This window comes from Mizuhopecten yessoensis, unplaced genomic scaffold (assembly GCF_002113885.1).
Source record: "Mizuhopecten yessoensis strain PY_sf001 unplaced genomic scaffold, ASM211388v2 scaffold11179, whole genome shotgun sequence".
Taxonomy (NCBI): Eukaryota; Metazoa; Mollusca; class Bivalvia; order Pectinida; family Pectinidae; genus Mizuhopecten; species Mizuhopecten yessoensis.
The window spans coordinates 1067701-1095208 of NW_018408919.1; the positions used below are offsets into that span (position 1 = coordinate 1067701).

At 33.9% G+C, this 27508-nt stretch overlaps 2 protein-coding genes across 4 annotated transcripts in view; one reads left to right on the forward strand and one right to left on the reverse strand.

Annotated features, from left to right (window-relative positions):
- Nucleotides 1-9195: 9195 nt before the first annotated feature.
- On the reverse strand, nt 9196-17643 carry LOC110440338 (protein YIPF6-like). Of its 3 annotated transcripts, XR_002461738.1 has the most exons (8): nt 17564-17643; nt 15682-15798; nt 14232-14310; nt 13421-13463; nt 12932-13063; nt 12200-12357; nt 10035-11647; nt 9196-9995 (listed from the first exon to the last, which is right to left on the reverse strand). XR_002461738.1 is itself a non-coding variant. In XM_021483341.1 (7 exons), the coding sequence occupies exons 1-7, from the start codon at nt 17591-17593 to the stop codon at nt 11529-11531; spliced, it is 678 nt and encodes a 225-aa protein (XP_021339016.1). In that variant the 5' UTR covers nt 17594-17643; the 3' UTR covers nt 9196-11528. The 3 variants fall into 3 exon arrangements, 2 of the variants coding, with proteins under 2 accessions (XP_021339016.1, XP_021339018.1); XM_021483341.1 differs by having other exon boundaries at nt 9196-11647; XM_021483343.1 differs by having other exon boundaries at nt 9196-11647; nt 15682-15795; nt 17564-17606.
- A 49-nt stretch (nt 17644-17692) lies between these two features.
- LOC110440364 (coiled-coil domain-containing protein 134-like) overlaps nt 17693-27508 on the forward strand; it is a 35073-nt gene continuing 25257 nt past the window's right edge. The window contains exons 1-3 of the mRNA XM_021483396.1: nt 17693-17973; nt 26552-26673; nt 27336-27420. Of these exons, the coding sequence (XP_021339071.1) occupies nt 17832-17973; nt 26552-26673; nt 27336-27420 (349 nt within the window). The 5' untranslated portion in view covers nt 17693-17831. The remainder of the gene's footprint in view (nt 17974-26551; nt 26674-27335; nt 27421-27508) is intronic.

Here is a 27508-nt window from a genome sequence, read left to right on the forward strand (position 1 = left end):
TCCTCCATCAGTTTAGTGACACCCTGGTATCACCAAGCTTTATATACAGATTTGTACCTCTAGTCAAGTTCTACTGTACCAAACCCCGTACTTCCTCCATCAGTTTAGTGACACCCTGGTATCACCAAGCTTTATATACAGATTTGTACCTCTAGTCAAGCTCTACTGTACCAAACCCCGTACTTCCTCCATCAGTTTAGTGACACCCTGGTACAGTATCACCAAGCTTTATATGGGCGTTTATCAAAAATTGTCCAAGTTCTTGTCTCGGCACTTTGAATGCAATTTTTGCTTAGCAAGCTAAAAATAATTGTATTTTTGTGATAAATATGATAAAATTAGACTAAAATACATATCACAATCTATTAATTGTTACTTATAGGTAAATATTTATTTTTTTATCGGAGTTTGAAAAATGAAAAAATGAAAATGTAGGGTGTCCCCAGGCCAAAAAGTGATTTTCAAGCACAAATAAATGTTATTTATAAGCAAGGGAAATGTTATTTTTTCCTATTATATAGTACATACCATGTATTATTTTACATTTATAATTAAAAATTAGCAAAAAAATAAAAATAAAGATATTTTTTAAATCAAAATGCGCTCGTCCTCACTTCCATTTTCCGTTATGTTACCACTACTATTTTGGTTCATTTGAGAACCCATTGACATGCACCGTTCCATTTCCCAATAATGCATTGCAAAGAGACTTCCTTCCTGTTGATGCAGCATAAGTTGAATGGTGGAAATTTTCAAACAGTTTGAATCCAACCACATTGAAAGGTAAGCAATTCTTAAAGTGTACATTTTGATTTTCTTTTTGTGTTACCATGTTTGACTAATTAATCAGCAATATTTAAATAAATGCTACATAGCTGGATACCGCCTATGGTTAACACACAAAATTTAGGCATTAAACTTTGGGCAAACTTTTGGAGTAAAGAGAAAAAATAAATATATGTGAAATAATTCTGTTGTGTTATGATCCATTATGTTACCAAGAAAAAAGTAACACAACAGACTAATAAATGTAACATAATGGAAAATTAGGGGTATAATTTGCATCTTAATAACACTTTCTGATAAAAAAAAAGTATTATATTGTACTTTGATATTAAACTGCATAAACAATGAAATAAGATATGTGTGGTACTAATTAAATTTAACTAATATCAGTTAGGAAAAAAAATACCTTTTATTTTTCTGGTAACATAACTGATACAAAAAGTAACATAATGGAAAATAATCAGCAACATAATAAAAAAACCCCCATTTATTTAGAAATATATGTCATATTTTGAATTGGTTTCCACTGTATTTGATTCTTTTAATCTTGTAGATCTATCAAATAGCTTTACTTGATAGATACACTTTAATGAAACTTTACAGAACAAGTTTTAATTAAATTAGTAACATAATGGAACAGTATCTGTAACATAATGGACCGGTAAAAATACAATTTGTGTTTAATTCATACACATTGATACATAACATTTATGTATTGATGGAATAATAAACTTCATAACAACTGAATCATGAAACAGGTTCAACTGACAGAAATTGGAATCATATAATTAAAGAAAAATGATATTTTACTTGTTGGTAACATAACGGACACAAAGGTAACACAACGGAAGAAAAAACTTAGCATGAATAAAAATGCCATTACTATTGAAATATATTTCATCTGTTAACTTAGTTTTCACTTTATTTGATTGTTTTAGTATTCTAAATCTACCAAATAGCATTATTTCATCAAAATAATTTTAGTGTCCTTTACAGAACTGTTTATGTCAAAATTAGTAACATAACAGAACAATCGCTGTAACATAATGGACCAGTAAAAATATTTCCATTTAATGCATGTATACTGACATGTAACCATTATGTGTCACTTTGATAATAAATTACATCACAACTGAAATAAATCATAAGTATGACTGATAAAAATGTAGTATTATTAAATGAAGAAATATGAGATATTGTGTAAAGGTAACATAACGGAAACAAAAAAGTAACATAATGGAAAATGAACACTGACGTAATAAAAAACATGTTTCTTGAAATATTTTTGTTTTTATTTCTATTCCAATTTCTGTAAATGTTTATCCTAGCAAATATACCAAACAACATTAATTGATATAATTTTTCAATGTTATTGTAAATGAATAGCAACTTTGCAATCACTAAACAACGGTATTTCTTTTTTTGCAGATCATACATAGAACATGGCTCTTTCGGCAGCTGAAAAGCAGCGCCGATACAGACAAAGAAGAGATGCTGATCCTGAAAGAAAAGAGAAACATCAGGAAAAAATGCGAAAGAAATACAGGGAGGACTTAACAAAAGATTGAAAGTGTAGAGGGGCAAGAGATTGGATCTGATGAGGGGCAAGATATTGGATCTGTTGAGGGGCAAGAGATGGCAAGTGTTGAGGGGCAAGAGATTGGAACTGTTGTGGGGAAGGAGATTGATCTGTTGATGGGCAAGAGATTGGAACTGTTGTGGGGAAAGAGATTGATCTGTGGAGGGGCAAGAGATTGGACCTGTTGAGGGGAAAGAGATGGGAACTGTTGTGGGGAAGGAGATTGATCTGTTGATGGGCAAGAGATTGGAAGCGTTGAGGGGCAAGAGATGGGAAGGGTTGAGGGGCAAGAGATGGGAAGGGTTGAGGGGCAAGAGATGGCAAGAGTTGTGGGGCAAGAGATTGGAAGCGTTGAGGGGCAAGAGATTGGAACTGTTGAGGGGCAAGAGATTGGAACTGTTGTGGGGCAAGAGATTGATCTGTTGAGGGGCAAGAGATTGGAAGTGTTGAGGGGCAAGAGATGGCAAGTGTTGTGGGGCAAGAGATTGGATCTGTTGAGGGGAAAGAGATTGGATCTGTTGAGGGGCAAGAGATTGGAAGTGTTGAGGGGCAAGAGATTGGAAGTGTTGAGGGGCAAGAGTTTGGAACTGTTGAGGGGCAAGAGATGGCGAGTGTAGAGCAAGAGATTAGATCTGTTGAGGGGAAAGAGACTGAAAGTGGGGCGAGGCAAATGGACAGTGGAGAGGAAAGGGTTGGGAGATATGTGGTAGTACTGTATGAAAATGAACCATTTCCTGGCATTATTCGAAAAGTTGCACAAAATGCATGTTATGTCGAGTGTTTGAAGAAACAGAACAATGGAGATCGAACAGTATTTTCCTGGTCAAAAAAGAAAGACCGCTGTTGGTATCCGAATGAAAATATTAAGGCCTGTATCCCTCAGCCTGAGCAAATTGCAAAGTCTTTGTATGTCATAAAGTCATGGGAAGAAATTGTGTCTGATATCATGTAGTGCAATTCTGGATAAATTCTGAAAGTTAAAAGATGTTGACAGTAATGGCATTTGNTTTTTTTTTTATCTCAAACATGTGAAAATCTGGTTCTAGTCGATAGTTTGAAATAAATAACTACTGTATTGTAAAATATGCTGATTTTTATTTTGATAAATGTTGATTTTTATATTTTTTATTCCGTTATGTTACCAATTTCCATTATGTTATTTGCAAATTCCATAGTGTTACTACAATAAAAAACAATCCACCNGCAATTGTTTTGATTTTTATTATGTTTCCAAAACATCCTAGGGGGACTATAACATTTAGTCTAGCGTCATTTTGTCTTGTTCTATGATTCCTGACCCTGATAACGCAATATGAATATTATGTAGAAAACACAATATATTTGTTTGGCACATGTATTTGTTCCTGTAACCATTAGTTCATGATTACAATTATATTATGTATCTAAAATTCCCATGAAATGAGTTTTAAATTCCTGAAAAGGTTATTGTGCCAGTTCCATCAATACCTGTGATGTGGTAACATAACAGACATTAGCATGTTTGAAATTGTTTTTTTTTATCTCAAACATGTGAAAATCTGGTTCTAGTCGATAGTTTGAAATAAATAACTACTGTATTGTAAAATATGCTGATTTTTATTTTGATAAATGTTGATTTTTATATTTTTTATTCCGTTATGTTACCAATTTCCATTATGTTACTTGCAACTTCCATAGTGTTACTGCAATAAAAAACATTCCACAATTTTTTTAGAAGTATCAAATTTAAAGGTCATCAGTACATAAACTATCACCATTGTACTACCAATTATTATATAACTCCCAATGTGGCAGATGATAGCTACTTTTGAATATATTGCATTTGTTATGGACTCTGTTATCTGCTTTTCAAAAAATCTAGAATTAACACATATTTTATAAAGTATTGGTATATTCATTAGTAAAATGATCCATATATTTCTAAAGAACATATAATATTGTCTCAAATATGCTAAAAATATTTGATCTTTTTTAAATTTGAGCATAAAATTTTCAAATTTTAAAAATGGTAACATAATGGAAGTTGTATGCATGTTTTGGAAGTTTGTGTTGCCATGGTAACCAAACAAATGATATTTCAGAATTACAGAAACAGATAATTGTACTTCAATATTTCCTCTATATGTTTGATCAATAAATTTTCTTATTCATTAATGTAGTTTTGTCATTATTTAAATATGTGGATTAGGACAGTTTTTGATAAACGCCCATTATATAGACAGTAGAACCTTACCACCAGGTATATACAGACAGTAGAACCTTACCACCAGGTATATACAGACAGGAGAACCTTACCACCAGGTATATACAGACAGTAGAACCTTACCACCAGGTATATACAGACAGTATAACCTCACCACCAGGTATATACAGACAGGAGAACCTTACCACCAGGTGTATATAGACAGTATAACCTCACCACCAGGTATATATAGACAGTAGAACCTTACCACCAGGTGTATATAGACAGTAGAACCTTACCACCAGGTTTATACAGACAGGAGAACCTTACCACCAGGTATATACAGACAGTTGAACCTTACCACCAGATATTAACAGACTAGATATTGTGCGTTGCTACATTTATTTTTTGATGGTGGACCTCTCGTATCCCCCTTGCGGGCGGGACGCCAAATTAGGTAATAATGAACAAGCCCACTGTGGATTCATACATTTGTCATCACCAGGTTGCCCCTATAATAATACCATCTGACTTCTAAAACACGCTGTTGATAGAGAATTTGAACCGAAACTTGAATTTTCTTTCCAGTACACAAAAAAATTTTTGGGCCATACTTAAAATATGTTTTTTTCTTCTTGTTAATTAAACATAAAAATAATCCTCAGAACATGGGAAATTGCTTCTGAGACGTTCTAGAAAACACAATTTTTTGGGGGGAGATCCCCCAAACCCCCCTTATGGGAGGGGAAGACACCCTCCCGTACCCTCCCCCTACTCGGGCTACGCGCTCGGGGGGCTGCCTTCAGCAGCACACCGTTGACTATTGAGAAAAATGTCTTGGACCCAACTTTTAGGAAATCCTGGATCGGCCCCTGCAGTAGAACCTTACCACCAGGTATATAGATGTTTAAAGACCGTAGAACCTTGCTGGAAGTGTTTTGAAGTTTTTGACATATTTGACAATTGGCACATACCATGACAGTAGGTCAAGCTCATACTGTTCACTAACTTTATCGAGCTCCATCTCACGAAGCTATTAGGCTAATATCATGACTTGAGGCCTTTTGATGACTTAGAAGAAGTCATTATTTAAAGGAAAAGTGATGATCAGCGATGAACAGTCGGATGATGTTGTGCCCTGGCACGAGATCACTTGCCCTTTTGGTGAATTTCAGTTTCATTAAAAAAAGTGTTCAGAAAAGGCATGTAAAAATAACAAAAAGAATATTCAAAGTTTCAATATTTTATTAAAACTCTATTCTTTCTTTATTGAATGATTTCTTTTAAAACAACTGGAGCCTTCACCATAATATAATTCTGGTCACCTTTTTGAGGAACCAGAGCACTGCAATATAATTCAGGACATGTATTAGCTGCGTGAACTGTAGCTAAAAGATTGGACCAATTTTAATTTAACATTTTCATATCGCACCAAATCACATGGACCTTTGAGCCATAGTTCTCACAGGTAAGGATGTATGTTTTTTTGCCAAGTTTTAAAGTATGCTCTGAAAATTTTCTGTGATGATTTATTTAAACTTTAGGAATTCTAAAGGATACATTTATGCTATATTTGCATTGAATTATCTCCCCTGAAAATAATGACTTTTTAATGCATGCAGTCTTGTGTATACCAATTCTAAACTATTATTCATGCTACTGTATTTACATTTCAGGTTTCTTGTATATATATAGAACTTGTTTGGAAAGGAGATTCTTAACACAGTAAGGTAGCATATAGCCTTAACACAGTAAGGTAGCATATAGCCCTAAATCATTTTAAAATTAATTCTGAACTCCTTTCACCACTGTCAACCATAATCAACTGATCCAGATAAATGCATGTTTTAGTCTACTGAAGTTACTTAGGGGTGAAAGGATTAGACTATTTCAATGTTAAGGTTCCTGTGAATGAGACCTAACAACTTATAAGAAAAAACAAATTGTTCCATCAATGTAAATTTGAAAATAAAAGTTTGCATCTCATGGATAATTACAAAGTATGAACTTTAATAACTTTATGATTACCCGGTAAGCTATATGCTTATTTCTTGGCCTTGGCTTTCAAGGGTGGGTCGTATAGTTCTGGCAGACTGATTTCTTCCTTTTTGGTATTTACTTTTTATCACCATTTTCATATGCATAAAAGGGCATGTCATATCAGGCTAGAATTGTCTTTTTCTGCTATTATTTGTGCAATGTGTGTCACCAAGTCAATTTGAAGAATTTTCATTTTTGTTAAATTCAATAAAATATGAATGAGCAATAATACTTAACAAAATTTTGAAACACATTAACAAACAAATCTTTCATTGCATTTTCTTAATGATTTACCTTAACTTATTCACCCCTCAAGACATAATTCAACCCTTCCAATTCAAAGGTTGGAATAGTTCATCATGAAATTTCAGTGATAAATGAGTTTAGAAAACCTTGATATTAAATTATTTACTGCTAAAAACAACTTCAGCTACCATGTATTGATTATTGAAGTCTAAATCTATGCAACAGTTGTCCATGTTTTCATTCAACTGCAATTAAAGACAAATTCTTTTTACAAGACATTGAAACAGATTGGTCAACAAAATATTAAACATAAGTACAAATTTGTATTTATACTAACACATACAAATACTGTTTCTTTGTATTCAATGTAAAATTCTTTATTTCTTAATTTATCCACATTGATTAAAAATCTTATGTTCCTGGCTAGGGCTGCACGGATACATTAACATGAGGATTTGGTACGTATCACGATACTGTGGAGACAATACACAATAGAAGCAAACAAAAAAATATGTTGCAAATTTTAAATGGCAACTGGAAATAGGCTTGGTCCAAAATGGGCATGACTTTTAAGTTTCACACAATTCACATCTTTCAACATGCATGCCGAGCTTGAGCTGACACTTGCCATGTGGGAACGGATAAGAGTAGACTAAATTGAGGAACGACAATACCCGGAAAATATTGTTGGTGTATCGTGACCTCCCGATAAATCGTTGCAGCCCCATTCTTTACTGATTCAAGTATCAATGTTCATCTTGATTCCATCTTCAAAACAAAGGACATTGCTCTTGATACAAATATCTCTTCTATACCCTTGGAATATGTCATGACAATATTGAAGATTCTATATGCATCAACCTTGCAGATGATACAAGTAGACTATTTTTATTCTTTGATTTACATCAACAACCATGCAACAGCATAACGGTAAAATCAACTGGCTATGAAAACGAGTGTTGCTCCTCTGTAATCTTCAAAGAACAGGTATCAGCCTAGCGATCGGTCAGTTTTTGTCGTGAAACCAATCAAATATGGTCGGTTTGGTGGCTAGTGGTTAGCGTACTTGTCTTTACCCAATCGAACGTGAAATGGTATGGGGTCACCTGTACCTGACCACATGGGTTTCCTTTGGGTACTCCAGTTTCCTTCCACATTAAGGCCCAAAGCACACTAACATCTGGGCCAACAGGAGTGATTAATAGAAATTGATGTAACTTGTTTCATAATTGTTGTGAAACAGATAAAGCTAATATAGCTAACTACCTGCCTTTCATTTTATCTTGACATATTCCAAGGGTGTACAGAAGATGTGATAATGAAAGTAAACCCTTGGATTTTGAACATGTGTTGATTTAAGTGTCATGCAAGTGTTTGGTATAAGACATGTCTGAACAACACCTATTCATTCAGACATGTTTATTATCTAGATTTAACTTCTTGTGAATATTGTAACCCCAAAAAATAAATATTTGCGAAAAACTAGGTAATTTGAAGGGAGTATATACAGCATTTGTTTTATTCTTTTGCACTTCCTGTATAATGCGGCGTTTACACAGTGCCGATTACGGCTCCCATTTGCGATCAGACAGCGCTATGACACGAAAGTGAAAAAGTCAGATTACTATCCTCAATGATCTGGAATGTCCTATCATTGTCTGAACGCAGTCGTATACGTTTGTAACAGAGTCCTACGGATCGGGAAAGGTCCAGAGAGGTCTGCCAAGCACTCCCGACAGTAAGGTGCATCCCGTAACATTTGGGAAAATCAGTCGATTTTGTCTTATTGGATTACAATCGTGAATATGTCATGACAGATTCTGCTGTATCAGATAAAAATCGTAACAATATCCTGTGTTGTCTGGACGGTGTCCTGTGGATCCGGACGGTGTCCTGTGGATCCAGACACTGTCGTGATGACAGGTATGATTTGGAGAAAGTTTGATTGCTGTTTCTTGCCGATTGAGTCCAGATTGTGTCGGTTCACTGTCCGGTCACTGTCTGATCTCTGTCGGATTGCCAAAGGGAGAATCTGGACGCTGTCGAGACAGATTTGGTCGTTTTTTACCATGCAGAAGATACAAATCAGATCAGATTCTGATTGAAAACGGGAGAATTAGAATGAATTTGGCTTGAAAAAGCTGAATCTGGACGCTTCCTGAACAATCTCTGATTGTTGTCGTGATTAAATAAATGTTTTTACAAATTTGTGAATTTCCAAATTTTAATTGGGAATGGTCCTATCAAGGACGGCAGTAAAAATCCTGAACGTGTGACATGAAAACTTTGTTGGTTATAAACACTTGAGATTTTCGTGGTTGCTATGGAACAACGGAAATAAATACAACAAATTTTACAGACATTCTTGAAAAATGTTTGTTTATATGAGGTATCCACAAAAAGTTTGCACCACAAAACTATCTTCATAGTTTCAGACCACCAAGGAAAGTACCCACGAATATTTCCTGTTATACAGTATCATAAGCAAAGGTCTTTCATACATTGTATGTACAAAGATTCAAATACATATATTCCTTAAACTCAAATAAGTTGGGATTATTTACAGGACATGTCATGGATACGCTGTGTCATAAAAGTTTCAATTATTGAAACATTGTTTATATTTAACAAATGCCGAGACTGACAGTATGAATTATCATACTATATATCCATGATTACTTATTCAAAACCGAGACATCACCGCTCAAAACAACTTTAATCAACATCTACATCCATTTTATTTACATTACCGATATTAAGATACAGGGGGGAATATCCCTCAACAAGAAACTAATAAATAGTGATACAAATAATGTTTTATTAAGAAGAGATTATATTTTGCATAAAATTTAAAAAATCACTTTCACACCTTCACCTAGTTTTAAAAAGTGTGGAAATCTACAGCTACAGCTGGACTACTAATATACTGTACAACGAGAATTCAATTTTCGCCTTTTTCGCCCACTGTAATGAGGGCGAGTTTATCATTTCAGCAAATAAGTATACAGCATAATAAAAAGTGATTAAACGTGAAGGGCGAAATTAAAACTGGGCGAATATGGATTTTACCAGCAAAGGGCAAAAGTTTGACTGGGCGAAAATTACTCGATATATAGTATAACACTAGTAGAACCAACAGACTTAATTAGATTCAAACTTTACCTACATCCAAACTTTACTTTACCTACATCCAAACTTTACCTACATCCAAACTTTAGATGCTATAGAGACACACAGTGATCATTTATACAGAAAAGTAAGCTTGTAACAAAACATGACTTTCATGCCTTAAAGTCATGTTTCAAATCATTTGTGTCTTTTGGCAAAACATTTTACAGCATTCTCAATCCTCCAAGGGTTATGCTCACTTTCACTTTCTGCACCCCTGCAATATGTCATAGCAAAATCGAAGGCTCAGTATGTGCCACCTTGAGAATGGAGACAACAAATCTAGTTTTATCCTTTGATGTACATCAAAAGAATCTCACCTTCGCGCAACAGAAAAATTGATTTGATTTTTTTTTTTTTTTTACCCGAGGTCAATCTTTACTATGACATATTCCAGGGGTGCAGAGGGCAAAAGTGAGCATAACCCCTGAAGTATCAAGGATGTAGCTACAGTAAAAATATTTCTGGCTTCCATTCATTCACAATGATGATGCTACTGTGTCATTGATAACAGATAATAGATATATCACACACCTCTGTCTTGCTTCAGACAACCTTGTCCCACACACAAAAGTAATTGGATTTAAGTATATTCACATTCAATTCTTGCCAAGCTTCTTTTCCAGCATCTGTCTATTCAAGTTTTGGCTAAATATTGATTTTTCTTCATCAACACATTTATTACACAAAGTCCATCTATGTCTGATAAATATACTCTTTAAACTATCTTCATACACACTCAGACATAACTCTCGAATTTGCTAGAAAAACCCCCATTTAATTCCATGATGTACACTTTAAATGGTGTTTAAAGCTACATTTATTTGTCAGCATTAAAACGTAAATCCTGTAGAAGATGGAATATGGAAGATGTACCGGTAAGTTTATACAAGTCTATCACATTTTCAAGAATTCAAACATGATAATTATCAGGAATTTTTCATATTACAGTGAAATATGTTTAATCCTGACACCTTGTGTGACACAACATATTGGTCAGATTTGACAGTATTTCAGAATACACAGGTTAAATAAGGAATTGGATTACAACATTATGTTTGATTAGAAAGGATGTTGAAATACTTAGGGTCAGATTAGACAGGTTTTCCCCCCAACTGTATTCAGGTCTTTTGTGTCCCATGATAAAATATCATTTTTAATGTAAGGGAAACCTGTCCAATTTGATCCCTTAGTATTCTTAACATCAAGAGAATCTTTTAGGTTTTGTGAACAAAATCATAGGTTCACAGCACATGTACAGAATATATGTGTACATGTACCGTAAATATCTTGTAACAATCACCAATATTGTATCGCTCGAGGAAAAAAAAAAAAGTTTAAATTGTAGAGCGATATTTGAATAGAAGTACCAGGGATAAAGTTGTATTACTTGTATATATGGACACACATTTTGTTCAACACAGAAAATAAATTATGGAAATGTTATGAATGAACAAAAAATGAAAAATTCCCACGGTTATCATAATTTACCTATAATACAATATACATCGCTTTAAATTGTTTGTGTTATGTATGTGTGTGCGATATAATCAACCAACTGATGACGAAATAAAACAGGAATATTGGATACACAGCCAGGGCTTTCCTATTGGATGGTTGGCTGTCTGCAAGGAATGCTGTGGAGGCTGAAATAAATGAAACAACGGTTATTTTTTTGTACAGAACCTCATCATTACTGATCCTACTGTATTTATCCTCCAATCAGCCCATTAGGCCTACATATCATCTTTTTAACTCAAAGTGTGATTGGTCTTACCAATTATTATCAATTTTGTACAGAACCTCGTCGTTACTGATCCTACTGTATTTATCCTCCAATAAGCCCAGGGGGCCAACATATAATATCTGACTCAATGTAGGGATATGGGCTTATCACAGGACAATAAAACAGTATTTGTTGGCATTTTTAAAAGAACTGAAATAGATATTGGATGGGCTTATTACCAGGCATGGGCTTACTATTTGATAAATTGGTGCATATATTTGCGCAATCCCATTACAATTGATACTATGATAAGCATACTACCGCATTCATGAATTACAGTAAAACTTGTATAATCTGATGCCCTGAGAGACAGAACCTTTTGATCATATTATACAGGGTGTCTGAATACACAGGTGTTATTTGTTACTATGAGTTCAGATTAACACATTTAGGCAAGACAATAAAAACTCACCAAAAGTTGACCAAGCAAAGGCTACGACCACTATGATGAATCGGACTATAAACAGAGCCGTTGTTTGGTCAGCTATAAGGACAATACGGCACACCACCAAGGCCACCGTTAACGGGAACACACAGTATCCCAGCACACAAATACTCTGGAAAAACGAGCTGCAAAATAACGAAAATCAAGGTAAACATTATCAATGTATTTGATGGAAAAGTATCTAGGATTTTTCAATCCATATATAATCCAAAATGTCCAATGCAATTTTCTCTTACCTAAAAAAGTGTGCACTTTACGCGAATATTTACGATAAATTTTCTTTTAAATTCTTTTTGAATTCGATCAATTCAAGGGAAGATTTCAGTGCAAGTAAATTATTTTAAAGATTTCAAAAAGAAATCATAAATAAATCCACATTTCAAGATTCTTCCAGTTAGTTATATATTATGGGGATGATAGGGAGGTAGGTACTTTTTCATGTGTCGGATCACAATTAATCTCCCCATTCACAATGCATATTGAAACAATTATTTAAAACCCCATCATCCATTACAATAAAAGTACCCTTCCCCTCTAGCACCCAACAATATATTCATCGATGGATCATTTGCTGCTTTGAAGATGACATGTCTTTTTGAGAAAGGGCCTGGGGTAAAAAATAATTATGGGGAGAGGGAGGCATAAAAAGTGCTTCCCTGCCTTCCCCCATTAATTTTACAATATATCCTTTTGGCTTACATGTTGCCTCCTAAAAGTTTGGTATTGAGTGTGACCACCACTGCTCCGACCCAGTAGATCACAAACACTTCAGCAAATTGTGGGCCTCCGTCGTTCATCTTGTCCAGATGTTCGGATGAGCCCTGTAGCATCCTGTTGACAAAGACCAACAATGAGCATCAATATGTGAATGGTTTAAACACAGAAATGAACCTCTGATACATGATGTACATTTTTTTTTTTAAATATTGATAGAATTTCAACTACCACATTGTATCATCTCTTTACAGGGCAATGTGTACATTTTAATTTAAAATTTTATAAAATGTGTTTTTTAAAAATTGAGATGTCTTTATTATTTTCCAGTCAAATTTTACATATCAGATCTTGACCATTTATTAAAGGGACTTTCATATGAACAGTCATTTTTCAGGGGGTGTTTTCGAATAGTTTTGTAAAATGATTGTTTTATATTTGCAGACTTTGTCATGATGTCCATTTAAAACTTACATTGCCATAAAGACACACAGGATCAGTGGGCCCCACAAGTCCCCTGAAAAGAAACAAGTTGATTTTCAGTTTTTATGCTGCAGCTTTTAGCATCTTATTATAAGAGGTTGAGACCTGGAGATAGTTTGTACACTATGACACTTGTACCAGTAAAGGTATTTTATGCACTTAATGTCCTTACTGTTTTAGGAAAACCAATTCTTTGTTTCTCTTCGATTAACCATGTTTCACTTAGGTGCGCAGTGAAACAGTACAGTAAGGGCAATAAATAGTCTTTATTTTGCAAACAAAAGTAATTAAAAAACAATAACGCAATAAAAGAGAAACCTTTTAATTGTATAATGATTACCTCCCTTTGCCCATATGGTATTTTAAATAAACCAAAAATGTACAAAATAGTTATACAGGGACCAACTGCCTTAGCCCATATTACAACTCAAGATTAATTAAAACTAATGAAATCCCTGGGCTCTTCTTAATTAAAGGATTGTTTCACTTGAGTTCTAACTTAACGTTTGTCTTCGTACAGTATAAGTTGTGACTTTTCATCTGAATCTGGTCTTATTTGATAAAATTATTGTGCTGAAACTGCACATCTCAACCATTGAAACTGCATTAACCTACACAGAATCAAGCACGTTTTTCACAATTTAAAATTTAGCCTATGTCTCTTGTAAATGCTTACCATGTTTCATCAAAATCAAATAATATCAAAGTTATCTGGTGAAAATCAAATGTGGAGAACAGATTGACAGATGCTCCCCATACCACAATAATTTTGTCCCAAGAATTACAAGTATCTTTGACTTACATTCCTTTAGAAGTACTCTACTTGTTTTTGGATATAGCACATGGAAAAACTTTTGTCCCACTGCTTTGACATCTCGCATCTGGAAGTAAAAGAAAATCAATCAATTCTTCATTTAAGGATTCCTGTCCCACTGCACTGCCATTTTTCCTATATGTAGTACTTACAGTAGCCTCCCCTTAACTTACGCTTGCATATAACTGTAGCACATTAAGGATTGTATACTGCCGTTGTCCAGGTAGAAAAGATCGATCGGTTTTAGCGATGGTACCATGTAAAACAACCTGAAGCCTAGGGTTCGAATCCTGGTATGGCCCTCGCAAAATATTATACACTCTAGATCTGAACACATTGATTATATATTGTTTATTTCATCTCCATTATGTCTTCGTACCTCAATAAAAGTTCTGCAAATTATACTTTTCTTTTTTTAAAATGATTTATCAAAGTCGGAAAAAAGTTTTGAATGCTGTATTATGCCTGGTTTCATTTTTTGGCAATGGTAGGAGAAATAATCTTTAAATATACATGACAACATAAAATACTGTCAATTTAAAATATTAAAGGTTTTCAAATTAAATGTTTTTTAAAAACAGAGTGACAATAAAAAAATTGGAATAAATTCTGTGTGTTTATTGCCATTCTAGATCTGTAGTATCTAATTTGAGTGACAATCACAAAACCACAGTTTAGGGTACCACTGCATCCTGTATCAGTTTTAATGGTGAAGAAGATTTCTGCCCAGAGTTGGTTTTTCCCCCACTTTGAGCCTTTTTTCTTATACATAGAAGATGAAACAAACAAGTTTCTTTTTTGCTTAGAGTAATTTTCATTGGCAAGATCAGTGTCTCTATGTCCAATCTTGATTCTTCTTCATTTCTTCACATTTGAAGTTTTATTGATAATTTGGATTCTTCAACAACTTGTTTTTCATATTCCATTGATATTTTATTCCATATTGGTGTAAGGGGCTCTAAATGGCGACACAGACAATTTACAATTCTTCAAGTAAAATGTCAACAAGTACTGTGGAATGTATAGAGATAAAAATATGAAGAAAAAGAATATAGCCAGCTGACAATTAAAATGATAACCTCACAAATTTTTTCTAAAAGGTATTTATTTTCTAGCATATTAAGGGATGAGGTAGGGGCTGGTTCCTTTGTGGCATTTTGATTTGATTGAAAACATAAATAATTCAAGTTGTTTTCCAATATTTCTGTAACCTGAATTTTACAACAGCCTGTTCCTTTATGAATTGGGAAAATATAGCATTATTTGTATTGAAATTGGAAATGTATTCCTCACATTTTGGTCATTATTGGAAAATAAGACAATCTTTAGCTAGGGGAAACAGCATGTATTCGGCAGTAAAACTTAGCAATAAGCAGCTCTTATAATTAGTTTTCTTGCTCAATGCAGTTTTGACTTGTGTTTATCAAAATGTACATACCACCGTCTCTTTGACTGGTTCATCCAAGGTAGAGAATTGATCATCGTCATCTTCTGATTGAGCTAGGCCAGGAACAGTTATCTCCCCTTCCAGAGACACATCATTCATCATTCCCTGCTGACACAATAAGAAAACACTGATGAAGCAAAAGAAGATGACACAATTTATATGCGTGTATGCCTTTGTCTGTTTTTTGGTAAGGGGTCTTTCACAATCAAACCTAAAATGTTTTATTTACATTAAAACCAAATGCAAGTGCTGAACTTATGCTCGATAGAAATTACCTTAGTTCAAACAGTAAAAACCAAGGTGACTAGTCTAGATGACCTTAAAAAACCCTCAATAGAATAATTTAAGTCAGCATTTAGGACAATTTTTTTTTACACTTTAAACATATTTTATTGCCAATTAATTTGAACAAGTTATTACAATTGACAGGTGTCACAGCCTTCTTCCGTCATACATTTACACGACACGTTGATAATAGATATCATATATATAATATTTACACAGACACAAATATTTTTTGAAATATACAACATAAAAAACATCGTTCAAAATATATAGCTTGATTTGATGAAATGATGCACATGTCTAAAAACGGAAAAGTTATAAGGTCCACAGAAAGATCTGAACTGCCAAAGAAGCTCTAAATTTAACTGTGATTATTTTTTGGACTGAAGTACACAATCTTAAATGTTCCAAAACCAACTTGTATGCAGTGGTCACTTGCAGTTGCAATTATTTTCAGATTGTTTTTCATGAAAATAGCAGTTTAAACTACATGTAAATTGTCTACAATTGACTATGGCCAGGGCATGGTAATTTGTTGTATTTTCTTTACTGACATTAGTGTGGTTCCCCTGCTGCTCACAACCAAAATAGCCCTATACTTTAAATAATCAGGTTGGGAAAACCATCAACTTGCGTATAATACGCAAACTAGCCTATTATACGCCAGTTGGAGTATGGATTTGTTACTAAAAATAATCCAAATCGCTTTAACAGTAACTTTTGCACGATATTATTAAAAATCGTATTAATTTACGACAAGGTAAATAATATTTTGCTAAAAGATGTTTTACTGAAAGCGTTGGCTACTTAGAAACTTGACGTAACTTTACCGGAAGTATTGCATCTATTTATGGTACTTTCCCACATGCAAATAAAGTTTATTTTTGCATTTGTATTATGTTTCATGACAGAATAAATGCGACTTGGACAAATAATTTGAAAAAGTTAAGATTAAAGTCATTTTGTCAATTTTTAGTAACAAATCCATACCCCTATTGGCGTATAATAGGCGAGTTTAATTTGCGTATTATACGCAAGTTAGTGGTTTCCCCCGACCTGATAATTCAATTGCCATTGATTTGTGTATGCACACCATTATCTAAGAGGCCACTGGTCGGGCTTTTTTCTATCGGATATGATTTTGCCGACTGAAAAGTATCTCGCCGTGTAAAATCGAACACTGTTGGAGATGCATTGATTGACTAATTTGTTATAACAAGTAATTATAATCTAGACCAGATTAAATTAATTTCATCGTTACAAAAACAACATTTTTGAAGGTATATATTTGCCAGGAATTGAGAGAGTCGGAAATGAAGCTGTCAACAATTTTAATCGACACATTTTTATATCAAAGGACAAAGTTGAGCTGAAAATATCATTTGCCAACTTTGTTGTAAATGACAACTTCACAGGACGTTCTACAACTTCAGCAACCAAAACGAGTGTCGCGTCTGGGATAACCTACATCCATTCAACCATCAACATATGCCGATATTTGATGAATGAAGTACAAGAAATACATTAAAGTATTCATATTATAATAACAATATTCAACGAACGAAAGAAAAACAAAATTGTTGCTAACCTCTTGGCCGTGGAACTCCACGTCAGCCATGATGAGAAATTCCCTATTTCCGGATGCGCGAGATAGCAGACATTCGGGAGTTTTCTAGACTCGTCATACGTTTTAGAAATAAAAGACCGAGGTATTCTGAAAGGGGTGTTTCCCAAGTTTTTGTGTACGTCTTCCACGTGTTGACAGGTCACAGAGGATGTGCAAACCGGCGTCTGCAGGTTGGAGAACTGACAGCGACTGATACTTGTCGTCGTAATGTGATGCAAAACGTGACACAATGTATCGTTTAAGTATACTTTTTGTGACGTGTGCGATTATTGGTGGTGTTTCTGCGTCTGGCGATGGCAGTGGAGGTGGGAAATCGGAGGAGTCACAACAGAGCCATGAAGGCGAAGGGAAAGTCTCGCCCATAGATATGTGTATCCTTGTTCATCATTGATGTTCATCCATGAAACTTTCTCAGAAAGTATAAATTGTCAACTTATTACAATTACATGTCGGAAATGTATTATGTTATGGTTGCATCTTATAAATATTGGTGATTTTGTAGATTAACATTTATTTTTAAAACTAATAAGTGACAATTATTAAAGTGACAATTATTACAGTTTAAAATGTAATTTGTATCATTTGATATGCTTTTATGATAGCAGTTTCCTTCATAATTAGCAGTAGCTTTCATGTCTTTATCCATGACTTGTCTTGTGTACAAAACAGACTGACATAAATGAGTACAATGTCCATTATAAGAATTTGTTTGCATTGAATTAAATTATTTATATTTATACTGATATGTATTTTCAATATAACACTGATTGCACTTAAAATGTTTTATGTAACCAAAGTACATTTTCAGGAAAACAAAATTTAAAACCGGTGGTGAGCATATTTCACATTTACATTTAGCTGCAAATTCAATTATTTTCCACCTCATTGATTGAAGAATAAAAAAACAGCACATATTTACATGTAAAGAATCAAAACAAAACAAAACTGTCGGTATTCATTTTATGATTTGATTTAACATATTTTATTTGCAAAAAAATACAAAAGGGATTAGATACAAGTTATAAAACTTAAAGTTTGCCTTCTCCCTTAAAGCAATAATGATGAAATATACATATGGCTGCACAGTAGAAAATGTTGATGACTGTAGATTTAGATGATTCAAAGGAAACATGAATAATATCAAATGTACATTATACAAATCTTATAGTTTATTTTTGCATTGAATGTACCCTTACATGTCTCAGTAATATGTATATAATATAAACATACGCTGCAATATTACTATAAATAATCTATAGTTTTTATTTTCATATTGAAACTTCTGTCAATGATGCATATCATATATAGTCACTAAAACAATATAAAATTTAATAATTTAAAATTAGCTTTGAAATCAACCTGCATGTTTCAACACCGTAGCAGCTTGTGACGCAGCAGACCGCATCACACAATGGTCACATCCTTGAAGCTTTCTTTAAAACGCACCGCACCATAATATCCGCTTTCAACAAGCATAAATATCACACATCCTTGGCTTCCTTATGAGTTCCGAGCTTTTTATGGAAAGCTGTACTAACAGTTCCATTTGTCCTGCTCTATTTAGCAAAATTATTGATTTATTCTGACAATCTTTCATGCAATTCTGAAACACTGTAAGTTAATCTAATATTAATAACCATGCTTGATTCAATGCTAGAGGAGGCCACTAGAGTGGATGAAATATCTAAACTTTAGGCACCGTGTATGATAATAATGATAACAAACAAAAAAACAGCTATTTCTTTTTCCTTTTGCAGTAGTGACAGATGTGATGTCAAGTGTCTAGCCTGATCATTCAGTTTGGTCTATATGAAATAACAGACAATAATGTTTTTTTAACGATCAAGTTCTTGTTCCAGACAAACGAATTATCATTGTTCCTACCCTGTCTAGATATCTGGCAAACTTTAATTCTATATTATAAAGTAGTGTATTTAATGGTATCATTTCTAATGTTGTAGCTCAGTACAACAGGATATATCTCATAAAAGAGGAAATGGGAGGGGAAGAGATACATCAATTAAGCATATGCTACAGTTTGTATGGCAGTTTCCTTTCCGTCCCTAAAACAGGAGGTGAACTGTTTTGGATGTGGAGGCACAAAATGCCCTATCTCCCAGTCACAGCCATTAACAGATATTACACCGGGCCCATACCTCACCCAGTGGTATTGATCTTCGTAGTCTGACTGGAGTTCTGGGGTTCCACTTACTCACATGGAAACAGGATTGATTTTTGGGTACGGAACATCTTGATGAAACACGGAAAGCTACCATGAGAGAAAGTCTAGGTTTCCATGTACTTACTTAGGCTGGGCCATCAACTTTGTTTATTTGTACATGTGAATATTGCTGGAACATTATAAACATAAAAATATTTAAAAATAAATAAAACGATATGTTCATTAGACTAGAATTAGCTACATTTGAAGTTATGACCAACAAGGGATACATAATTAATGTAATTAAATGAAAACAACTTTATGCATGAATGACTTTAGATAATCAACTTAAGTAGATGTGATCATGATAGTAATTATACACTTTTCAGCTAATAAACAAATGAACATATTGGTAACTATAGAAAATTACCTGCTCATATATTTGGAGCTAAAATAGTTTTTAACTTCTAATGAGATTTTAACACTTTCCAATTTAATAAAAGAATTGATCCCAAATCTTGATATTAAAAAAATAAAATGAATAAATGAAATAAAATGAATATTAAAGTTTGCTTTTTAGTATAGCTGGAGAACAAAATTTCATTTCCTAATTTTTCTAATAATTGCTTTTTCATATGAAGGACTTGTCTTCAGAAAGTTGAACAGGATTTTTATAAAAAAAGTAGAAGAATAATGGAATTCGATAAATCAATATCCTGTCACTCATTATTTTCCCAACTTAAGGATCCCTGTCCAACTGCACTGTGATTTGTCATGTTTAAGTAACCTCCCCTTAATTTTGTTTTTGGATATATGTGTACATTGTAGCTAGACATAATCCTGGCAATTAGATGTCATAACGATCTGAAGTCCAAGGTTCGAATCCCCATCTAGTCCCACTGAGTTTTACACTCGAAACACTGTTGTTGATTGTTTTGTTTATCTCATCTTTCTTATATTTTGATTAAAGTCCTGCATTAAGGTAATTGCATTGCTTTCCTTACAGAAATGTTTTATCAAAGCTAAAGATAAAAGAATATGCTGGAAAAAAACATCAACACATGTGTAGTTATAGTTTTTGGCAGTGGTATGGGGATCCTTAAGAAAGTTGGCAATTCCAAAAATACACAGAAAACTATGGCTAAAATAAAAATCCCATCAGTATGCGATAATTTATTAAACTGCACTGCACATTTTCCCAGTCCAGTTACTTGCTGTGAAACTTTTAATTGCATAAAAGATATTTTCATCTAAGTTAGTAATTAGAACATTTTATAGGTTGATAAACTTGTTTTTGCCAAATCAATAAATGCATTGATAACATTCAGATAGAAATGAATTATTTGAAGGGAGATAACTCCAACACAAATCACATTTTTATGATATGTAAAACATTGCATATGTCTTTGAATGACATATACCACAACAAGAGATGATTCAGCTACAGAGATACACTATCCTATTTGGTTTGGTTTTATTAGTTTAAAAAATAACTAGCCCTCAAACACTGGGTCACACACCTTCAAGGCCTATGTGGGGCAGTCGCAAAGTACTGGCCACAGGTCAGTGGTTTTCTCAGGGTACTCCGGTTTTCCTCCACCACCAAAACCTGGCACGTCCTTAAATGATCATAGCTGTGAACAGGACATAAAACAAACGTACAAACAAACAAATAAGGTTTAATATCCTATAAACAGCTAAGGTCATTTAAGGATGTGTTCCCATATATGTAATGTATTCAAATTCATGTGTGTATATATGTGTACCGGAGGCAGGGTAAGTTGGTGTATTTGCCTCCTTGCTGTAGTATAGATCTAGATCTGATGCTGGCTTTAGAGTGCCGTCCCACTGAAATACCTAAGGCACCCAGCACAGTAGCCCATCCTGTAGCCTTATACTGAAAACAGGTAAACCAATATAAACAGGAGACAGAAGCTGGGGACAGAACCCATTGTCTATAGCTACCCCACTGGGGCAACTGATCAACACTTTTCAGAGACCAAAAGTGAGGTATTGTGAAGCAAGACACTAGTAAACAAATAAGGAAGAAGAATGTCCAATCTGGAGAGAGAAATGCATGGGTTGAAACATACACAGTCTGTTTCAAATGTAAATTTCAGTTGCAAATTGAATTTTCAGTTGTTTTTTTGGCCCTTAAAAGACATTTTACTGCAAATTGAACCCTGAATGATCTTGTTTGTTACATGTTTAGGTTTAAAGGTTGAAATTGGCCTCAGGTTCTCCTGTCCAATTTAGTTGACCGACTTTGCCACTTAAAAGTATTGATGTTTTCTAAGGTATATGCGTACACCTACACATTACCATAAAAACAAGAAACAATTGAACATTCCTAGACTGTGATTAATACCTTTCTAAGCTCCACCAGTTACGTTACCGGTCGTTGACTGATGGCCGTAGTCACATCCATTTCTGTGCACTTTTACTGTAAAATCAATGACATTCTTATGTTTTGAAATTTTTCCAGCATTTAAAAGTTTGAAGAAGGAGAAAAAAACCCGAAGATGTCTGGCCGTCAAGTGAACCAGTGTTACTGTATTTTTGTTATTGTATGAATCATAGCCGTATTTACCTAAATATCACCCCTTCTCCATCTTGAAACTGGAGGCATGGTTATATTTTACATAATAAGCTTGACCATGATGATGATGGTGATGATGAAAGTAATGACCATTGATGTATATATTAATCAACCCAGCTTCACCTTGTATCACAGGGCTGTATTCTAGCATGGACATATTAAGTCCATGATTCTAGATAATAAACTCCCCAGCCATATATTAATCTATCACAGGGCTGTATTCTAGCACAGAATTAGACTTAAGTCTGTGATTCTACCAGCCATATATAAAACTATCACAGGGCAGTATTCTAGCACAGAATTAGATTAAGTCTTTGATTCTACCAGCAATATATTAATCTATCACAGAGCTGTATTCTACATAATAATCTCCCAAGTATCACATTGTATCACAGAGCTGTATTGTAATAATCTCCTCGGCTTCACCTTGTATCACAGAGCTGTATTGTACATAATAAACTCCCCAGCTTCACTTCGTATCACAGAGCTGTATTGTACATAATGAACTCCCCAGCTTCACCTTGTATCACAGAGCTGTATTGTACATGATAAACTCCCCAGCTTCACTTTGTATCACAGAGCTATATTGTACATAATAAACTCCCCAGCTTCACCTTGTATCACAGAGCTGTATTGTACATGATAAACTCCCCAGCTTCACTTTGTATCACAGAGCTATATTGTACATAAAAAACTCCCCTGCTTCACTTTGTATCACAGAGCTGTATTGTACATAATAAACTCCCCAGCTTCACCTTGTGCCACAGAGATGTATTCTTTATAATAAGCCCCCCATCTACACCTTGTGTCACAGAGCTATATTCTACATAATAATCATCCTAGCTTCACCTGGTGTCACAGAGCTGTATTCTACATAATAATCACCCCAGCTTCACCTTGTGTCACAGAGTCGTATTCTACATAATATTCACCCCAGCTTCACCTTGTGTCACAGAGCTGTATTCTACATAATAATCACCCCATCTTCATCTTGTGCCACAGAGCTGTATTCGACATAATAATCACCCCAGCTTCACCTTGTATCACAGAGCTGTATTCTACATAATAATCACCCCAGCTTCACCTTGTGTCACAGAGCTGTATTCTACATAATAATCTCCTCAGCTTCACCTTTTATTCGAGATCTGCATTCTACATAATAATCTCCCCACCTTCATCTTGTATCTCTGAACTCTTTTCTGCTTAATAAATTTCCTGGCTTCACTTTGTTTCAAAGAGTTGTATTTTGCATAATAATCTCCCCACCTTCACCTTGTTTCACTGAACTGTATTATTCTCCATAGTAACTACCCTTTTCTCCTGGGATCTCTGAGTTAATTGTATTCTATTCAATAACCCTAATACCACATTGTAGTAATAGAGATGTTACATTGATGATAGGGGTGATTTTTTTCGTAACTTATTTTGTAATTTTCTCTGTCCTTGTGGTGGCTCTTTTCCCATTAAAAGAAGAAAAAAATTCAAAGCATCATAATTTCGACAAATCAGGAAATATTCAAATTATTGTTATACTGTGTATTCACTTTTAGGTCCGTGTGTTATTAATAGCAAGTGACAACCTGGAGAAAACTCATAAATACATAAAAGACATTTCATGTAATCAATATGTGTGTTCCTGCAATCATATAAATTGATAGTGATACAGAAAAAGATCGATACAGAAGCTGGAGGGAGTACCGTTATCTTTGGTTACAAGCAATGTGATAAACTCTACACTTTCTGGTTAAGTACTGTTTTTAACTCTCGACTCTTTTTGCTACTTTCGCGTATCTGGTTCAATAGATTCACTCGGATGAACCAGGAGAGAAAACAGCAGTCCTGTTTATTAACCAAGGCTGATCTCTTGAAAATTTTAGCAGGTGCATATCGAGGGGTCCAGATTTATATATGACCGAAACTAAAATGCAGAGATTGTTAGTTTGCATTAGAACAAGCGGTATTCACATGTGTGGTGTTTTTTTTTGTAATTTGTTTTTTATTTTCAATTTTATGTGCAATATACATCTTCATAAAATTAGCAGATATCATAATCATCATTCATCAAGCATCATCCATCATAAACAATAGCCTCATTACCTACACATCTCACAGACATGCATCATCCTCATCATCATTCTCATCATCATCATCATTTCTTTAATTATACGACCGTCAAATTTGACAGTAGTATTATGGTATGGCGTTGTCCGGCCGGCGTAAACTTTGTTTGTCCGGCAATCTCCTCCTACATTTTTCGACTAATCTATTTGAAACTTGGTATACATTATAATCATGATATGAAGTTGTGTCTCCCATAAAAGAATTTTGATTTGACGTTTTTATCAAAAGTTATTGCCCTTTGTTCATTTCAGTATTTGATTTTTGTCCGGAAATCTCCTCCTACATTTTTTAACAGATCTCTTTGAAACTTGGTATACTTTATAATCATGATATGAAGTTGTGTCTCCCTTTAAAGAATTTTGATTTAACGATTTTTGCAAAATGTGTTGCCCTTTTTTATTGTTCATTTAAGTATTTGATTTTATGTCTGAAGATTTTCTCCTTCATTTTTTATAGTATATCAGCTAACCACTCTTAGAATGATGCAGATCTTATTTCAATGTAAGAAAGTATATAACACTATATGGCATTCGACGGGCGTATTTTGTTCCGCCCCGCGGTACTCTTGTTTTTATATATAACAACATCTCATCATATTACATACAATGCGTCATCATCATCATCATCATTATCATCATCATCATCATCATCATCATCATCAGCATCATTCATTACCGCATGTCATCCATACTCTATATCTCATCATTCCTACACGTTATATTTTGATCACCTTTCACATGTCACATGACGCTCACATCCTGACATCATACACATAAAGTTGAGGTAGCAGTTACAAAACAAATAAACAATAAATTGTCTATTGTATATCTGTAGCGATAAGTAAGGTCAGATGTACATGTCTATTGTATACCTGCAGTGATAAGTAAGGTCAGATGTACATGTCTATTGTATACCTGCAGTGATAAGTAAGGTCAGATTTACATGTCTATTGTATACCTGCAGTGATAAGTAAGGTCAGATTTACATGTCTATTGTATACCTGCAGTGATAAGTAAGGTCAGATTTACATGAATGTATATTGCACTTTATTGACTGGACAGACAAGAGAAAGTAGGAAGAATTAAAGACGTTTAAAGAAAAGGAAAGAAAAAAATAGAAAAAAAATATATAGAAACAAAGTGGAAGAAAAGGTTGGGAGGTAGACAAGACGTAATATTTTCAGCTTTGTCAAGGGCTGGGAGAAGCCTACTTCAGTACTTAATATATAAACAACAATAACACTGGTACATGTACTAATAATAGTAATTTACAAGTAAAAAACAACAAGAGTACACTATATTATAAATCAATTAACTTTTTCCTTCGCAGAGTCGCCCTTACCAGTTGCAATATATTTTTGAACTCTATAATTGTCTTTAATTATGTAAATTAATGAATTTACATGTAAAGAATTGTGTAAACACCTTATTCTTGATGATAACGATAATTTCATTATTAACCCTGTTGACAGGAGGAGGATTAAAAGATAGCAATCCAAAGAGAAAAGATTTTTTGTTAATTGAAAAAGGAAAAAGTAATGCATTTTAGCTGCCAGATTTATATATGACCGAAACTAAAATGCAGATATTGTTAGTTTGCATTAAAACAAGCGGTATTCGCATGTGTGTTTTAGGGAATGTTATAAAATTTAGTATAATCATGAAAGGAGGTCAAACTATTCTTGATACATTGTTATTTATTGGTCACAAAACTTTGAAACTGTGTGTTTTTAGGTCTGCTTATAAGTTTGGCGCAGTCCTGGTCCATGTGCATGTGTTTATAATGGAATATTTGTACACCACTTGAACTGTTTCAACTGGAATACAAAAAAACCCTGTTAAATTGAAAATATAATGTACTATTTAATAATCGGTTTAATAATATGATAATTAGTTTTTGTAATTTTATGAGATTATGAGGTTGTCAAATTGATTTCATTGTATGATACACTGTCAATGTCGAGGTCCAGCTTTTAGTAAATGTCTTTTTTAGAATTATACAAAGGGATATCCTGCAATGTTTAGTTTGACCAAGGGAGATAACTGTAGTTTCCTTAGCCTTGTAACAGACAGAAGCCTGTTTGAGAAACACCGGGTCATGCAGCTGGATGCTGTCAAGTCGATACAGACATTCGGGGATTACGCTCAGCGTCACCAGCTCGTCAAAATCATGGTTCAACAGTTGTTTAAGGTAATGATAATGTGTCGTCATATGTGTCAGTTAAGAGTTTATAATTTGTTAACTTTCAAAGTTAAATATTCAGTTGAATTTGCTATACTGTATATAACATAAAATGTTTGTTGTATATGAACATTCGTCGTTTTCGTGGAGGCTACAGAATCAGGAAAATAAATGCAACAAATTTAATTCATATATTTGACTACTACTTGTTTATATGGGGTATCCACGGAAGTTTGTACCACGAAACGATCTCAATTGCTTCAAGCCACGAAAGAAATACCCACCAATAACCAATATTTCATGTTATACAGTATTACTCCATTGAAAATTTTTGATTATAAATAATTAAGTTTGAACTGAGAACAGAAATACGTAATTTAAGATAGATAAATTCGGAAGAATATGCTTTAGGTTGTTCTATATGACTTATTGTGATTTCAAAATTAATTTTGTTCTACTGGTGACATAGTTTTTCTTAAGAATTCTTAACAGTAAATCAAAACGAAATGTTTTTAAGCACAATAAAAAGAGAAAAACTGCTATAGACTTTATAAATTTTGTATTTTCAAAGGGTCATAATATAAAGAGTTAATCTTGGGTCATATTTAAAAAACATTGTGAACAAATTTATGTATTTAAAAAAAAAGAGCGGATTTTATTGTTCACACCAGGTTCTTGGTGAGGGGAAGGTGAATTTGACTGAGTGGGGATACATGCCGGGAGATCCATTTCCTACAAACACAACAGTACGGGACAGTGAGTATTGTTTATATGTAAACAGTTATTGTGGCGCCCCCTATACTCATCACTCCCTGGATAGTTTTTGTCTATTTTGATTATGAAA

Coding starts and splice junctions, on each gene's coding strand:
- LOC110440338 (XM_021483341.1), bottom strand. CDS start 17,593: ATGGCTGACGTGGAGTTCCACGGCCAAGAG. Junction 13,464..14,231: donor TAGAGTACTTCTAAAGGAAT/GTAAGTCAAAGA, acceptor GTTTCTTTTCAG/GGGACTTGTGGGGCCCACTG. Junction 11,648..12,199: donor CTTTGCTTGGTCAACTTTTG/GTGAGTTTTTAT, acceptor CATTTATTTCAG/CCTCCACAGCATTCCTTGCA.